Source organism: Lepisosteus platostomus, chromosome 3 (genome assembly GCF_059453375.1).
Source record: "Lepisosteus platostomus isolate fLepPlt1 chromosome 3, fLepPlt1.hap1, whole genome shotgun sequence".
NCBI classification, from domain to species: Eukaryota; Metazoa; Chordata; class Actinopteri; order Semionotiformes; family Lepisosteidae; genus Lepisosteus; species Lepisosteus platostomus.
In genome coordinates, this window is record NC_142613.1 from 79,980,872 (window position 1) to 80,000,020 (window position 19,149).

Genomic DNA, 19,149 nt, shown 5'->3' on the forward strand with positions numbered 1-19,149 from the left:
CAGTAGCTTCTGAAATGCAAAGTAAACACACGCCCACATAGAAAAAATTAAATTGCCACTAAGGAGAAATGTTGAAGGTGGAACATTCCTGGGAATGTCGCCTCAGAAAATAAGTTTGTTTTAGTGATGATACTTTTATTACTGTATATACTGTAGTTCTTAACATATTGTTCGGATAGTCACACGTTATATAATTAAATAATTTAATGGCTGATGTAGCATGGTAAAACTCAAGTCATTTTCCATAAATTGACTTTTTTAGTGTTAAATGTATGCAAACTAAAACGTGTAACATTAGCCTGAACACGTTTATCGTGACAAGATGAAAGATGCTCAGAGTTAGTTTTGTTGCTTCTGAGTGACAGCCTGCTGTAGTCCTGTATGCCACGAGAGACTCAAGACGGATGCATTAGATTCTTACTATGTGGTTCAACATAGTAGGCACTTCAATTCGGATCCTTAGGGATGATAAGTAAAGAACAAATTACCTACTTTAGTTTCAGAAAGCATTTATTTGAAAACATCATACAGGTTTAACATTACCACAGCCAATCCATTAAGAGCATGCAAATATAAAAAAAGTATATTTTTTTCACAGAAACTGTGCAGATTTTGGTTTTCTTTTTCCATTTGAAATCTTGAGTTACGTGTGCTCTATAAGGATTTCTTAACAAAAGAGAATTACCCATGGGGTACAGCATGTAAACATAACTATTTCTGAACATTCCTCGATGGTTAAATAACAAAATAAGATGCACAAATTTGTCTAAATGTTAATAGAACAATAAGTTTAAGTTACACTAGACAACATCTCTTTTAAAACTATAGTGGTGCAAAAACTGAAATGCTGTCTTTTATATAGGCAAATGCGCTTTTAAAAAAACAAAATACCGGTTGAGCTTCATTCTCCTTTATTTTTCTTTATTTAGCTGGAATGTACAGTCTTACAGTTTACACCAGCATGAGGTTTTAGTTTCTTAAAATCAAAGTCTACATACAGTACACAATGGAGAGTTATCTTTCTAAGATATGTGATGCACATCTCTTTGTACTGTATACCTCATACTATACAGTACTGTGCAAAAATGACACAAAGGTTTCTTAACCAATTAGTGTTACTGTATATCATGCTATTTTTAATAAATGCTACATAAATCACTTTAACACCAAATCTGTGAAAACATTGCGAAATAAGTCATAAACAATTTGATGAACATTTTATATCTTTGCTTCACTATTTCCAGTGTCTGACTGGAGTACTGCACATTTTACACTAAGTGCCATTTAAACATTTTACTTGCTTGGGTTCACTGAATTCCCATTATTTTTATCTAATTGAGCAATTCCATATGTTCTTGGTCTGAATCAAACCTTTTTAGCCCATATGCTTTCTAGTTGATTTCTAAATGCCTTTAAAACCTATTGACAATGTTTTGGATTATTATTGTGTTGGAAAATTCCAGATCAATTTTATAAAACCAAAACAGATTCAAACATTTGCACAATACTGTACTGTGTATTTGTTGAACACAATAGCCTGTTTAACATACCAAAAACCGTTTTCCTAACTTCCGAAGTTAAACACATTCATTTTCTATTGGTCATAATGAAGTGAATGTCAAATCATCTTGCTTTATTTCTGGAAACAATATAGCAAGCGACCCCTGCCCAAGACAATTGGCTGTGGAAGAACTGGACAGATGAATTTAATTTTAGAACATATAGTGCACCTGCCTACAAAGTTTTTTAAAGTCTTTTTTTAAATAAAGACACAGACATGTATGGTGTTTGAAAAGATGCATTCACAACGGATTCATGAAAAACTGCACTCTTGTAATATTTTTTATTAGTATGAGACTCCTAGTGAAATTTAATTTGAAATGCATATACAAGATGCTATGATAAAAAATATAAAACATAATCAAAATTGACTTGCAACTTTACCAAAGACTGCAGAATTTTGGTATCAGTACATGATGGTGTAGAATGATATGGTTGAGTTATTAGCTGGGTCTTTGAATATAAGAGATCCAATATCATCAGGGTTTTAAGAAGTCTGAAGTCAAAATAAGAGCATTTGTTGTTATTATGCTCTTTACAAAATCTCTAATAAGCCTTACAGTCAACTGCTCATACCAGAGCTGTGTTACTGTAGCATTCAAGCAGTGTTCCCGTACGTCTTGATGGTTGTGACATTATCAAATTTATGATTTAAAATTAGAATAAAGTACAACATTTCAGATCTTTTTACAATTTTTTTTTATTATTGACTAACTTTGAAATGATCACTAAGCTTCTGTAATCTATTTGAGACTTACTTTCACATCCAGCTAAGTCAGTTTTTTAAATACTGCAGTAGATGGTTGCACGGTTTTCAGTAGTGTTTCTGCTATGTATTATTAATCTATACCGTCATCGAATGATGCTATTTCTCTATTTGCGTCATTCTAGTTCACTGTTTCAAGGGCATGTACTGTACTTTATCTGTGGGTCTCACAATGGTTATGATGAAGAAAAAATCCTCAGCAATATGTTTTCCTTTTTGGAAACCAATAAAATACCTAAACTTTCAGTATGCAGTGTGCTTCTGGAGAACATTAACTCAGTGTGCAAAAACAGGAATGGCTGCTTCAAAAATTATATCTTAACCTTTATAACAAATTCCTTACACACAAGGCATTTGGATTCATATTTTGTTAAAAAAAAAATTCAAATGGCACATGTAAACTATCAGTAACTTTTAAATTGTTAGTAACTATTGTATTTTAAAGAAATATATAGAAATTGTGGTTTAAGGAAATAGCCATAAAGTTGTAATTTGTGACTAAATATTTGCTAGGGATAAAAATATAACCAAACAAAACAAAGGGCACTACAAAATATAAATACAAGAAATGTATACACCATGTATTATTGAAGAATACAATAATGGAACACAGCCATGGTTATCTTCAGGTCATGGTTTGAAAAACATAAAGCCCCCACTGAATTTAGAGAAAGGAAGTTCACTATAAGGAAAGAAAGAGAACTGGCTTGGTGCAGCTCATCTGGAGACTTAGTGCTGCCTTTGGTTTTCACAAGTGATCTTTTTTATATTTTTATATCAGACTGTGGCCATAACTGCTTTTTGTTTTGTTTCTGCTACTGTTGCATTCAAGTTCCATCTTTACAAATTCACTAATTTAAATGAACAAATCATTAATAGGTTTCTGAGACAGATTCAAACTCTAAAATTAACACTTTAAAAAAGAAGACAGAAGAAAGGTGATAAGGTCTTATTTTTGAGTCTGAAGATATCGTTCTAGTTCTGCACCTGTGGCATGGGATCCTTGGATATAGTCTGAGGAGAATAAGAAATATGTAACCTTGTCCCTGTCTTTCTTTGAATACCATGCAACATCTTCAGGAGGTAAAAAATGTCCAAAGTGCAGTTCTCTAGATAACCCATTGGTATACCATCATGTGCAAAAGGGAAGACAACTTCAAAGACATACTGTAAAAGGATTTTAACATCCTGAAATGAATGCCCCAGTGACCTCTAACAGTTTGTCTTAAACCTCCATTTATTTGTATTCTCGTGCTTTTTTAATACTGTTGTCTATATACATTTTTAAATAAGCAACTAAAAATGCCTTCTGTTAGACAATAAATGTCATTATCCTTGCATTTATTCTTTCCCAAGTGTAGCAGGGCTCAGTGCGCCGAGCAAGTGACATCACGTCCCTCTGAACCTCGACAGCAGGTGAGACTCTGCTGAGCCTGAAGACCTGAGCCTGAGGTGTGCTGTGTGTGCAAGGAGCCTGGGATCAACGGGCAGAGCTGCACTCATCCCACAGGAACACTGCATGACCGGGAACTGTTGTCTTATAAAATGCTGAGAAAGGTGTCCATACAATTCACACTGTCAATCTGAGTAAAATAGGCATCATCTTTGCCTCCCTCAGTAGATGCTCTGCTGAACAAGATGTCTCAGCAAGGCTCCATTGTCTCAGTAAGGCTCCAGGTTATATTTATTGGGAATTACTAGATGAAGGAAATATCCATGTAGTCACTGAGCTGCCTTCAGTTGATCCTTTTCTATGTAAAGACTACCCCTTTTCTATGTAAGCTAAAACTAAACAACCTTTCTACAAAGTAGGACAAGGTGAGAACTATATGTATGCAAACACATACATAAAATTCAAATATACCCTGTATTTGCAGTAGTGGACTCTTCAAAGAGAAACTCAGGCTGGCCCATTTTCAAAGCGGATTTTTCAAAGGAGAAAAGAGTATGAAAATATTTCTCTGACCCTTTAAAGTACATTTTACAGTTGCATCTGAGATTCTACTGGTTCTTCAGGAACACTTGTATGGTTTTGGAAAATGCACCTAATTGTAAGGTTTTCACTGATTAATCAAATAGCTTTTAAAAAGCTAGAAAATTGACATGTCTGTCTCACGCAGACACTGTCAATCATGTTGTGAGGGTTAGGGTTAGGGCAGAATTTTGTATTTACTGAAGGAGACAAAAAACAAATGTCAACACTGAATAACCATTTCCAAAACATCCACACTTTATATTTTTAAACTCGGTAATACACATATGAGAAGCATCATTTTAAAGTTATATCAAGACATTTGAATGTCTTTTTTGATATTGGATACTGGGTTTGACCTTACATAATCATGAGGTAACATTTTGTTTTCAATTAGAAATCTGAATTAAAACAAGGTTATAATGAAGAAAAAGCACTAAAACATTTTTTTCAAGAAATGAATTTCTTAATTTAATCTACAGTTTGATCTAATTTGGCAAAACATATTGAAAATGAGCAAGTCTAGACCCACTGTATAGAACTATCAGAAATTAACAGATATCACCAAGAAAACCAATATGCCATTGCTACATATAAATGGAATATGATAACATTTTTCTGCTGCTAAAATATCAAATAGTTATTCACAATGAATACTGGCTCTGCACAAATGATGTAATATTAATTCTTATTATAAGTCAGCAAATTTTGGAACTGTGTTCATGTGTACCTCCATAACAAAGTCTAAGAATAAGCAAACTTGAATTTTTGATGATTCGACACGTTAAACAGCACATCCTACAGATTTTGTCTCTAAGCCCTGACAAAGTACCTAACCAAAAATTATGAATGTTATGTTTATATATACAGTACACACACAAAATTAAGCATTTGGACACCCACAGCAAATGCTTCTATATATCATAAAAATGTCAAGAGCTGATACATATATATTTTAAAAAATGTTCATATGTCACCAGTAACTTTTCACAGTTTGTGATCACAGTGTACTTTTGTTTTTCTGCTACGTTTTGCTTTTTTCATCCAGTGAATTTCTTTCTCTACAGACAGTGAGGGTGGGGCCATGGATGATGGCAGTGACCCCGTGCTGCCCCCTCCTCCTACCCCTGCCCCAGCCCCTGCCCTGCTCAGGCCACTCTGACCCGTGGCTCCTCCTCAGTCTCCTGGCCCAGGCTGGTGTATGTGACAGATGGCTCCAGAGGCCCAGTGGTGGGGGTGTCTGTCGTTGGCCCTGAGGGATTGCGGAACTGCTTGTAGACACGAGGGTCCTGGGCCACGTAGGTGGAAGAGGAGGAGTACAGGACCAGCCCCAGGATGATGATAAAAAAAGATAGCAAGTAGAGTCCTGAAAACTGAAGAGACAGAAACACACGCAGGTCAGCAAACAATATGTAATACACAGCAAAATAAATTTAAAGGAACAAGTAAAGGTTTATTCCATGCTGAACAGAGAAGAAAAGAAACACAATATCTCGGCTCCTCCTCCTCTTTCGGTGACACCCGAAGAAGGCGTCACAGCAGAAACGTTAAAGTCAGGTTAGACCGCACTCAGGGCTCTAGTGGAGTGTTCCTGAGGGTCTCCTCCTTGGAATGTTCTCTTTGTTCCTGTGTTCCCTTGTTGCTTGTTCCCAAGCACCTGGTTCCCTGGTTGCTACCTCTGTTTCCACATTCCAGAGTTGCAGTTCCTGTGTTCGGTCTCTAGTGCTTGTTTTGGATTCCTGACCCAGCTCTTCCTGACTCTCCTACTGGATTTCCCACACAGCTTGGAACATTTACAGTATCTTGGCTTGGATCCTGGCTTGATAGACCTACTCTCATGGTTTCCCCCCAGTGATTTGGACAGTGTCTCGTCTGACCTTTCTGGCTTTGGCTTTTGCCTGCACAGCCACGAACTGGAAGAGCAATGCTTGACAGCATGCTGGCAGCCTGCGTGCGCTGCTCAGACAGTCCCTCTCCAGTTAGCACGCATGCCTGTACAGCGCAGCCCGGCCCCAGTGTGCGCACTCTTGATCTGCTTGGCCACAGCTCCCCCTCCTCAGCCCTTGCTCCTGGTTTGCTTTACTTCCCCTGCCTCCTCTGACATTCGCCTCGCACATGGGTGCATCACCTCCTCAAAGCCCACCTCTCCTGTCCAACGGAGCGGCAGACATAACAAGAATTGCACATCTTTCTAAATGATGTTCAAAATGAATAACAACAAAGTAATGAGTACTCTGCCAGTTCTCCTGTAGCTTTGACAATATACAGAATGCAAAGCTTTTACTAGGTTCAGGGTCTTCTCAGTAGGGATTTTTGACCATTCTTTCATGCACAACTCCTGCTCCTTAGAACTGTAGTTCAAAATGTGTACTTGTGAAATACATTCTTTAGTTCATACCACAAATGTTCTAATAAAGTACGTAGATTTTATGCTTCCTTTTTAATTTGGTAATTCCTCTGGAGGTGAGTTGTGTTCCTGCAGGTTGTTATTTGTAACCAGATTTGAGCTTCCTGAGAGAAAAATCTAGTTTGGCAAAAATACCTGTGTTACAAAAAGAGACCTTTACAAGAGTTATTTGTTACAGTTAGAAATAAATTGTGCAATGGATCTTTTTAGAGCTAATTGTGACAGGCAGTCAGCTAATCACCACCTGAGAGGACACATCTGTTGGTGGTTATGGCGGTGATATCGAACAGCTGCTCCTCTCTATAAAGATGTGCTCTCCCATCAATACATAGTATCTGAGGAAGCTGGGTAAGGCTAGAGATGTCACACAGGGGAGCCCCTGACTGTCAGAGACATTGACTGAACCTCTTGAGCCGAATGAGCCTTAAGGAAGAACAATTTTGTGAATGCAGCCTGAACAACTGAGGACTGTCCAGAACAGCTTTTTTGGAGATTTTTTTAGTCTATTTAAAGCAATAAAGGGTGTAGCTACAGTACCTTGTGGATGCATTCTAAACCTACCCCACTGAACTGGCTTTTCTCCAGCCTGTAACAGTAATGTATTACTTTACGTGGCAAAATACATAAACTACATAGATCGGTGTTATTCAAAATTGTTTTCCCCAATTTCTTATTTTAAAAGTAATCCCTTATAAAAGTAACTTCCAACTATAATAAATTACTTTGAAAACTAGCGTTTCCCGGCAATGATCAATTTTAACTTAGACAAGAGGGACCAGAGGATGCAAAACATCCCCAAAGCAATCAGATCCATTTCTATTCTTCACTGAAGAAACATGAGTATTACTGTTCTATGCTAAGCTTGCTTTTGGTGTGACTGTACAAAAACTGAGTTTGTGTTTCAAACTGAATAATTGAGTTTTCAACGTGCAATATGATGTCGTCCCACTGGTCTTCAGAGATAGTTCAGAATCCACCTGTTTATTCTTATTTATACAGCCATGGAACTTTGCAAGCAACCTCAGATTAAAGAGGACAACTTCAAATAATAGTCTTGAAGACACTGTATCCTGCTGAATTTTACCCTTGGGTTTCGGTTATCCTCCTATACCACTTATAAGACTGCACATTTGAGCAACTCTTTTTATGTTCTCCTCCCAGTAGAGTAGAAAATATCCCTTTAGCATTGAACATCATAGTGACTTCACAGTCAAAAGTGGGATGTTTAAAGAGTTTTATAGCCATCACTACAGTTGGAGAGGTTGTTAGTCTTTTACATCTTTAAACAAGTCTGACTTTCCCCATGATAAAGTGGTGCTGGCTATTTTACTTTATGTACCTCCTTTAATGCCCAGTGGTTATCAAGGTGACTGTCAGAAGCTTCTTTAATGCTTCTTTAGTTTTATGAACATACTTCATTATATTAAAATATATTTTAGGATAACTTTATAACAGATATTTCCAACATATATACTGTATTTAGGATTCAAATATATTTGAACATTGTTATTTTAGAAAGTTATGCAATTATTTTGAAAAGATACAACTTTGTTACATCCAGTAGTATGTACTGTATATATAATGTAATACACACATTGTGATGTTTTTTAATATGCATATACACTGAATGAACATGTATTTTTTGCTAAAATCACATTTCAGTTCAAAATCAAGCATGTGGCTAAATTTGGAGACATCTGGTGGTATCAAAATTCAACTCTGGGCAGAGACATTATCTGGCAAATTAAATTGAACATGGATAAATGTAAGGTAATATACTGTATGAAGGAAGCAAGAACGTACATTTCAAATATCAAACTGGTGGTACTGAGCCAGAATCAGCAAAATACAACTAGACCGTGGCATTTATGTTAACTTTTAACCTTTTTCCATTAGAATCTTTATATCTACTGTGCAATGTGTTAGTTAGACCTCGCTCTAAATATTGTGTTTACTATATCACAAAAAAGATACTGCTGCTCTAAAGGCTTACAAAAAAAGCTACTTGTTCTTTGGTCTTAGGGGAATTTAATACACAGAAAGATTACAAGAAATGAATGTTATTAGCCTGGGACAGAAACTGCATAGGAACTTCATTCAGAATACTTTGACTATGTGAACTCAGGTGACCTCTTCAAATCAGCAGCAATACGTGGACTGGAGAAATAAGAGGAAAGTTTAAGGCCTTTCAAGATGGGAAAATTCAAAGCTATGTTTTTACCTGGAGGGTTGTGGGAGTTTGGAAGCAATTCTTTAGTCAATAGCTGAAGCTGCTTGTATACTTTAGTATAGAATTGTTCTCTTATATATATATTTTTAAATGGAATAAAAAGTATCAATGCAGTGGTGGACATTAATTACACAATAACTGAGGACTTATATCAAGATGCTACAATCCAAGGTAAATGTAATGAATCATAAATAAATTTACAAAAGCAAGTGCAAAAACAGTAAAACTCTTTGTGACACAAAATGTCTTTGCACAATCACTACAGGAAGAAAGCATAACATGTTCATTTTTGCATGCTAGCATTCAATTTTACACGTTACCTCATTTACAAGAATACAGTAAATCCCCTTTAACATTAACATTAATGTAGATTGTTATCTTGTGTAGATTAATGGGTTCATCTACACAACTCTCCCATAAAGCTTTTTTTCCGTTCATTTAAAATTACTTAGAACAATTGTCATTGTCTTTACAAGTCATGTAGCTTTACTTTTCAAAGACTTCAATAACATACACTATCCTACAAAGGAACTGGGACAGTGAGGCCTAATAATAATCTTTTCTTTGAAAAATGACTACTAATTGTAACTTCTACGTCACGTCCCACTGTAGCCAGGGGTGACCAGCATGTTTGCCCAGGGGCTCAGCCTTCCAACAGTTGGGCTGCCACACAGTTAAACCAGCTGTGTTGTTGGGTAGTCAATCCACCAGTCATTCACCTAATTAAGCAGGACTCTCCAATAGATGGGAGACATTGAGCTCCTACTGCTGTAGGGCTACTGCTTACAAATGTCTAAAAAAAAGACAACTTTTCTTCAATTGAACAATTCGCAATTGAACAAGCCCCCCAGTGGAGACTCGCCTATCCCTAGAACCCCTCACCAGCACTTCTGGTATTCGACCTTCTGCCGTCCCTGCTGCCGTCCCTGCTAGTCCCGCTGTTCGTATCCTCTCGACGTTCTCTCTCTTTAAGTAGACCCTGTGGCCTACTGTTTCAGACAGATCCTATCTACTGCAGGTCTTCCTGCCCTTTTCCCTGCAGACAGTCCTCATCGTGTGAACTGCAGCCTTCAATCGCTATTTTCAAACAAAGAATTTATTCTATATTTGGTCTATATATAATAGTGTTCATAACAGACGTTCAGTTGGATGGTTAGATCCTAATCTCACACTCTTCCTCTCGCCTACTGCAGTCTTATATACAGTAAGTCTCGCTCCCAGATATTCCCATAGCACATGTGCCTGATCTACTGAAACTGAACATCCTGTGAATTATTATTTTCTTACTATGTCATTTAAACCAGCAAAAACTTAGAAAATAAATAATAATAATAATAATTGCTTACACTTATATAGCGCTTTTCTGGACAGTCCACTCAAAGCGCTTTACAGGTAATGGGGACTCCCCTCCACCACCACCAATGTGCAGCCCCACCTGGATGATGCGACGGCAGCCACAGTGCACTAGGACACTCACCACACATCAGCTATCAGTGGGGAGGAGAGCAGAGTAATTAAGCCAATTCAGAGATGGGGATTATTAGGAGGCCATGATTGGTAAGGGCCAATGGGAAATTTGGCCAGGACGCCGGGGTTACACCCCTACTCTTTTCGAGAAACGCCCTGGAATTTTTAATGACCGCAGAGAGTCAGGACCTCAGTTTTACATCTCATCCGAAGGACGGCGCCTGTTTACAGTATAGTGTCCCCGTCACTATACTGGGGCATTAGGACCCACATGGACCGCAGGGTGAGCGCCCCCTGCTGGCCCCACTAACACCTCTTCCAGCAGCAACCTTAGTTTTTCCAGGAGGTCTCCCATCCAGGTACTGACCAGGCTCACAACTGCTTAGCTTCAGTGGGTTGCCAGTTGTGAGTTGCAAATAACATACAGTACCATTAACAATTAGAGAGAGATCAGTGCGAATAAGAATTCCAGTGTACACGTACATATGCAAATAGACTCCTCTACTACTCTACGTCTGCTCTCTAGAAGCACCCATGCTGATATAGGTCAATCTTGAACAAAGTGAAATGAAATTTTTAATGCTTTTCATCTTTCTTATGTTAGCTGATTGCTGGGTAGAACCCCTAGAACTTTTGCAGTACCAGCTCTGGAGTGATATGTAGTGAGCTACAGTACTAAAATGCATAAGTCCACTAACTTACAGTACTTCTTTTATCCTTGCCAGTACATAGATCACAGTGAAATGACATGTATGTTTAATTAAATGTGATGAGCTGTTGATCTCATGACTCATTGTATTTACACATTTTATATATACTTAACCTCCGTGGTTAAGTAGTTGCTTCTTTCCATCATGCATGCATTTATGTATCTATCTCCCATTGTCTTTGTTTTGGAATTAAATTGTGAAAATTAAATTGCTAACTATTCTTCCTCATCTTATGCATGCATGTTTCTTATTTTTTAACGGGTTCATGTTGTCTTAAATGTATTATGTATTGTGTTACCTGCCTGCAAAACAAATTTTCCACTTGGCACATCTAAGGAAGTAAGTAATAGTTCCCGTACATCTCAGCCTAATGCATATCCAAGCTAAAATGGCTTGGAAAATGAAAGATATATTCTCTCCCATTTTTATTTGGTCAATCATACATATGATGACAACCATTTCTTCAAGTGTTAATATTATGTAAACAGACATATCACTGGAGAGATGTAAAACACAGTATTCATTCATCATCTGAAAGTAGTGTACACTGTGACATATTCTGCTTATAATGTAATAGAAAGGACAATTTAAAAATATTTCTATCAAAAACATATACATACATAATTATCTATGTGCCTTTAAGAGGACAGGACAAATCAAACTCCTTTTACAATGCCCAGGTCATAAAAGGTAATTTCATTTTCTGAGGTTTCTGAATATCTGAGAAAATCATATCATATTGTCTCACTGAAAAACATCTTCTTATCACTTGCTTAGTAGCATAAAGAGCTTGCATTATAGAAATATAGAAATACCTTCAAACTAGAATAGCAGATTACAACCCTTAATATGGTCCTTAATATGCAAAGAAATGATTACACCAAAAGGTGCATTTTCATTTTTTAAAATGAAGCAACACCACTTCACTTTTTAATCATGTAAACCATGTAATGATTTACCTATAGTCCAGGACTACTCCATGTAACGGAAGCGTTCTATCCGGACCCTATGCAGACGACACAATCCGGGGTAAGTGAGGAAAACACAGGAAAAAAAGCATGCAGGGGTCAGGAATGAAAACAAGGGGCGTGTCCATGGTGCGCTGGTGCTCAGGGGAGGTGTGGCCGAGGCAAACAGTCCAGAGGTGAGTCCAAGGGGGAAAATCCAAAACAGGGCGGTCCATCCAAGACAAACAGAATAAAAACAGGAACCGTGTCAAAACCGGCAGGAACAGGAACTTAAAAACTTGATGGGACCAGGCGCTTCATGGTCCCGGACTCGCCTGGTACGGGAACCAATGCAGAGCCCGGAACAGAGTAGGCTTCTGGCTTTATAAGGGGGAGCTGAAAAGGGGGCTGGAACAGGGAGCAGGTGTGGGAGATGAATAACAAACAAGAAAGGGCTGGAGCGCCCTTAAGAGGAGGGGTTTACGAACGTGACACTCCATTTCTGACCCTTTTAACTTTTCTGATCAAATGTAATGACTCCATATTGTAATCAAACCAGGATTGTGGCATGTCAATAGTGTGACAGACAATATCTTAGAAACAAAGGTCGCAAATAGAGAAGATTCTGTTTAAGTAATGTGAGAAGAAATTGGTTGTTATTGTATAACATAAATGACTATTCAGACATATTCCCTTAGAAATGACAGATATTTCCTCTTCCAATGTTAAAAATAAAACTAGAATGATTGCTTCTTGCCTGCAGGGTTTCAATTTAGAATTCAGTAAAGTAAATACTCATGGGAGCAATATTTATGAAACAAATTAAACAGATTGCTCTGTCAAGAGGTTCATTAACTTCTTACAATACAGAGAAACAAGAGACAATGCTCTTGCCAACCAGGAAAGATGCATCTCCTAAGAGCAATAACCTGGAAATAGAGATGATCTACCCTGCTTTCCTTAAATCAACTTAGAAAATTAATCTCTGCGGTGGTGTATGAAGATCCTCTCACTTACTCTCCCTAAGATCAATAACATAATAAAGTCTGTTGAAAATGCATTATCAAACCGTACATGTACAATACCTTGCATGTAAAAGGAACTCCTGCCAGAATGTTCATACACAGTACACAAAAAAGGTAACTTTTGATAATAAAGCTATGGTTATGCTTTATTTTGAAGTGTGATTCTCCTCCCTTCTTATTTGTGTCTATACTTCTGTGCCCCTATATTTATCCTGCAGGAGTGTCTTCACAGAGGACATGATGGCCAGAGACAGTGACATCGAGTCAATAACATTTTGCAGCTGTTGACACATTTTGATTTTTGGCAGGTATAGTAAAAATTTTATCAGTATTACAAACCATAGCATGCCAGCATTAATCGCCAATTTTCATCTTTGCGAAGGTGTAATGCTTAATTTACACGCGAATGTTCCGTTAAAGGGCGATTTCAAAATCCGGTCTTTACCTGTAATTTTGGTAACAGGTTATCCTAGACAGAGATCACAAATGTACTAAATAAGTTTCAACTAATAGGTGCAAATACAAGCTCTGGGGATATTTGTAATGATGAATCAATGTGGGCAATGTATGGTGTTACTTCGCCGAAATTCAGAAGGAGGTGAAATTCTAATCATGTACTTCCGCTCAACTATACATAAATCCCAACTTCACCATTTCAGCAGCTCCCTGGTTCATTCCCCGTAAGGGAGGGGGCTTGTGACAACACTGATCTTCTGTTGTCAGCCCCATGGTATGGTTTGAAGCAGATTGTAATAACAAAAAAGCAGGTTAGTGACTATTACAGATCATTGTTAAATTTTAAAATATTGTGTTCAGTTTTGATCACCACAGTAGAAAAAAAGATGTTGCTGTTCTGACATCCAAAGGTCCAAATTACCAAAACATAAACCTAATGAACTGAAAAATGTTCCTCCTCTAGTCTGATTTATTTTTTATGCTCTTAAAAGTAGGCTTGTGTATGACCACTTTCTAATCAGATTTCATCCAGTTCAGTGTTTGCAGCTGAATGCCATTGTCCCACATGCAGGATGAATAAACTATCCTAAAGGAACAGGGCGTTGCTGTTTAATCTACTCTGTGTATCTTTCACAATCATCTCAACCAAAGGGGGCAGTAAAAAATGTCAGCAGGCATATTCTGAGATTTTCTGAGATCAGAGTAAGATGGTATATTATTATTGCCCCAAAATAATGACAGTAATTGTATAGCTGACACAAATCAATTGGTCCAGAACTTAAAGCCAGTAGGAAGGAGTTCTTATTTGTGCTATTGCTAAGGTGTCAATTTGTTTTGCAGCATAAATACTCTCGTTGGTGACCAACCAGTTATTTCAGGGGCCTTTTTGTTATTTTCGCAAATGGAGACGACATATTTTTTATTGCTGTGTTCATCTGTCATTGATTCACCTAAGAGCTTACTATCTGTGACCATAGTAACAACTTTTTTCAGTCTGTGAAACATCCGGAAGAAACTTAATGAAAATCATTACTCAGTCTCCAAAGCAGTCAAGGAAACCTTCAATCTCATCCTTGTACTGTAAGTGCTTCATTAAATGCATTTCTTGTAATTACATTAAAAAGTGTCAGCAGCCATCAACAACGCCAAGTTTATTTCATAGTCATAGTGTAGTTCAAAAGCAATTGGCACTCAAGAAGAAAATGCTTCTTACTTTCCTTCAACTTGCTGAAATAAGGCGCTCTAATTCACACTCCTTGTATTTCCATTCATTTTTTGAAACATCAAGTCTGAAAATTAAAGACTTAAAACTTTAATAATTATGTTCACAGCTGTGACATCACATACCTTTTGATAAAGCTGGTGAATTGGGGAAGCTAAGTGTCAGGTTTGACAGCCATTATAATAATGCAGAAGGAATAATAACTGCAAGTATAAAATAATCACTACTTTTCAATTCTTTTGACAGGACTTACTGTATGCTTAAAAACCTTTCTACTTTAATATTTTTCTATAAGTGATTCAATTCTTTATGTACTAGCATAATATTTTAAAGCAAAAGTAGGACTATTAATTAACAGAGTTAGGCCTTCTCTGTCAGTAATGTACAGTATTCTTCATTTGTCCAGTGTAAATAACACAGACTGCTGAAAAAATAATGTTCTCATGAAAACTGCTTTCTGGCTGGTAGAGTAATTCCTGTTTTCGCAATGTCAATTAAAGCAACTGGGTTAACTGGAAGTCTTAACCTCGTTGTATTCTTACCTAGCTGGGTCCTGAAATGAGGATGTATTTTGTTTTTTAGTGCCACTACAGTGGCATTTGCTATCTGTTGGAGAAGTTAAATGTAGTTTAGAACCTTTGTTTTAGGATCTGTTGAGTCTACAAGTACATATGATCTGAAATATTTTGTTTACACAGTATTTCCTCAGGTGTTGACGAATCATGTAAACTGTTTTTCATTGCAAAATGTTACTCAAAAGCAAGGCGAATGTGTTTTTTTTAAATCTCTTACTGCTAAACATGTGCTGACTATTTCACTTGCCCTCCTTTTAGAAAGAATGTATAATTTGAATGGGTCATCATTTAGCTGTCAATTTCACGAAGCAATACATAATTCGAAATCTTGATGCCATTATATTATTACACCACGTTTACTAAAAAGCAATACCATCATTCCAAATGCAAAGCAGTTCCTGTTTAATGTTAAGGAGTGATAAATGTGCTTGATTTATTAAGTTATTTCTATATAATTGTATATTTTATTATTATTATTGTTATTATTATTATTAAATTCCTATGAATCTATTATATAATTCATCTTTTGTTGTATGACCTCTCAGGTCAGATTGCAGTTAAGCAGGGGGAAAGAAACATATTTGTTGAAACACCCACTCAGAGTTATTATACACTTTGGCCTGACCAAACAGCTCATTTGGCTATATTCCCACCTATACTGGAGAATTCTTTTGAGATGCCCAGTCAAACAGTATTGTTTTCCTTTTGTTAAAAAGCATACTGTTAATGGCAATACATTAGCATTACAATCTAATTCCAAATGCACAATGGTTCAATAATGGAAACAGAGGGGCATTTTAAGTCATGCTGTTTTAGGCTTTCTGATCAGTATGCTAACAATTACAGGAGTCTAGCCTGTCACCTGCTGCTGTTATACAGTAGGTTCCATCTTGACTGCTTCATTGTAATGTGTCCACATCTATAATAACTACTATAGTACACTATTATAACTAGCACACATCTAGCATCTGAGATGTAGCATATTATTAACAATTTAAAGATTTCTCAACTGAATATAGTAAGACATACAGTATTGCATAGTACAGTATAGCAGTATTCAAACTCTAATCTGAAGTGTTTTATAATACTATTTGCAATTATGATTATCCAGTAAGGGTTGAATTTGAATAACATGTTTTTAGAAAGCATGGCAGTTTTTCCATGTACTAGCTGATAACAGGTTAACTTTGAAATTTTTTAGGCAAAAGCATAAAAATGAAATTCTAAATGCTGAATAAAGTCATGGAAATCCTTTTTTATAATCAGATGATTGAATCTAGAAGCTCGTGGGAATTTATATCAACCATCATTCGGATAGCGTAAATGAAGAGTGGAAATGCCTGGAAGGATGCAAAAATGATTACTTTTCTAAGATAACCAAGTATTACTCTTAATATGTCTGCATATACACTGTGTGCACATACTGTATATATGGACTATTTCTTTATGCTTTTTCAGTTTCCAGTAAAGGTGGTTTGTAAACTAAATATAATATACCTTAAAATACAGAGAAGTCAAACAAGTCAATTTGAAAGACTTAAACTATGGTTCAGAAACAAAGAATATTTATGATTAAACACATTATTTACAATCTTATCCTCCATTAGCCTTCTTTATTGCTAGTCATTTCAATATGGTGTCTCGTCTGTACGATATACTGTAATAGCAGCCTCTCTCTCTTCTGCAGTACTGAAACATTTTCACTCTTTATTTGAATTGCAGCACAGATCTACTGCAATGTATTTTACTGCCAGCAGCCATATCACCCTGCAACAAACAGCTGGGAGCCCACTGAAGCTCAGCAGGTGTGAGCCTGGCCAGTACCTGGACATGAGACCTCCTGGGAGCCAGCAGGGGGTGCTCACCCTGTGGTCTGTGTGGGTCCTAATGCCCCCAATTTAGTGATGGGGACATTATACTGTAAAAAGGTGCCGTCCATCAGATTAAAAATCCCAGGGCGTCTCTTGAAAAGAGGAGGGTGTGTTACTCCGGTATCCTGGCCAAATTTCCCATTAGCCCTTACCAATAATGGCCTCCTAATAATCCCCATCTATGAATTGGCTTCATCGCTCTGCTCTCCTCACCACTGAGAACTGATGTGTGGGGAGCGTTCTGGCGCACTATGGCTGCCGTTGCATCATCCGGGTGGGGCTGCACACTGGTGGTGGTGGAGGGGAGTCCCCTTTACCTGTAAACCACTTTGAGTGGAGTGTCCAGAAAAACACTATATACTGTAAATTTAAGGAATTATTATTATTATGCAGTGTTACTGTACTTCCTACTGAAGGATATTGTACTTCCTATTAGGAAGCTGGGTTTAGCAGCAGCCACCTGGTATGAAATTATTTAAAGAGAATCATTTAATTTTTATTTTAAATAACCTTTTAAGATTTATAGGTAATGTCCTTTCAGAAATATTAGATAACAGTTAATCCCTGATGAATCTATATAAATCAATTTATGTAATGAATCCATCATTTCATCAATTAATTTGACAACTTTCTTAGTCTTATGTCTAATAATAATAATAATAATAATAATAATAATAATAATAATAATAATAATTGCTTACACTTATATAGTGCTTTTCTGGACACTCCACTCAAAGCGCTTTACAGGTAATGGGGACTCCCCTCCACCACCACCAATGTGCAGCCCCACCTGGATGATGCGACGGCAGCCATAGTGCACTAGGACACTCACCACACATCAGCTATCAGTGGGGAGGAGAGAAGAGTAATGAAGCCAATTCAGAGATGGGGATTATTAGGAGGCCATGATTGGTAAGGGCCAATGGGAAATTTGGCCAGGACGCCGGGGTTACACCCCTACTCTTTTCGAGAAACACCCTGGGATTTTTAATGACACAGAGAGTCAGGACCTCGGTTTTATGTCTCATCCAAAACACGGGGCCTGTTTACAGTATAGTGTCCCCGTCACTATACTGGGGCATTAGGACCCACATGGACCGCAGGGTGAGCGCCCCCTACTGACCCCACTAACACCTCTTCCAGCAGCAACCTTAGTTTTTCCCAGGAGGTCTCGTATCCAGGTACTGACCAAGCTCACACCTGCTTAGCTTCAGTGGGCTGCCAGTTGTGAGTTGCAGGGTGATATGGCTGCTAGTCAGTTGTGAGTTGCAGGGTGATATGACTGCTAGCGGTAAATGTGTTAGATGATAAGCAGCATATTTGGTTCTGCTGCCCTTAAGGTGTAAACAAATAGAAACTAAATTCCATCCTCTGTCCTCTACGCCATCCATCATTTGGATTTTGAGAAAAGCAAGGTTCTAATGCATGTTGTTTATTGTACTCTGACCCCTGCACCTTTAGACTGACTACAAAAAACACCTAAACCTTAAGAAAAACAATTGGAATTTACTATAAATAAGAACAACTAATTGAAGTCTGAATGTCAGGTTTAAAAGTTTTGTTTCTTTAAACACAAATCTAATTCGTAGAGGAAAAGATAAATTATCCTACATACTTGTACAGGGACAGGTAATGGTTAATTTAACGCTGAAAAAAGAGAAACATGGCAGTATGGCCGTTGATGAAAAAGAGACACAACCTTTTGGCTGAAGTCAGGTGAAGTCACACGTGATGAAGGCTCCACAGCTGAAACGTTGTGTCTCTTTTCTTTTCCTTTCAGAGTGGAATAAACCTTTACTTTGCAGTCTACACATACTGATGCAGCTACCAACTTGAAAATCTGTAACATATACAGTATACAGTATACTACTGCAAGTGTCAAACACACATCAGGATTAAAATTCTTAATTTTACCTGGGGAAAAAACAGTGGATCAGGAGG

At 37.3% G+C, this 19,149-nt stretch overlaps 1 protein-coding gene across 1 annotated transcript in view; it reads right to left on the minus strand.

The window, feature by feature from the left end:
- Positions 1-492: 492 nt before the first annotated feature.
- Positions 493-19,149, minus strand: part of slc35f1 (solute carrier family 35 member F1) — a 155,347-nt gene continuing 136,690 nt past the window's right edge. The window contains exon 8 of the mRNA XM_088627033.1: positions 493-5,671. Coding sequence (XP_088483159.1) covers positions 5,447-5,671 — 225 coding nt within the window. The 3' untranslated portion in view covers positions 493-5,446. The remainder of the gene's footprint in view (positions 5,672-19,149) is intronic.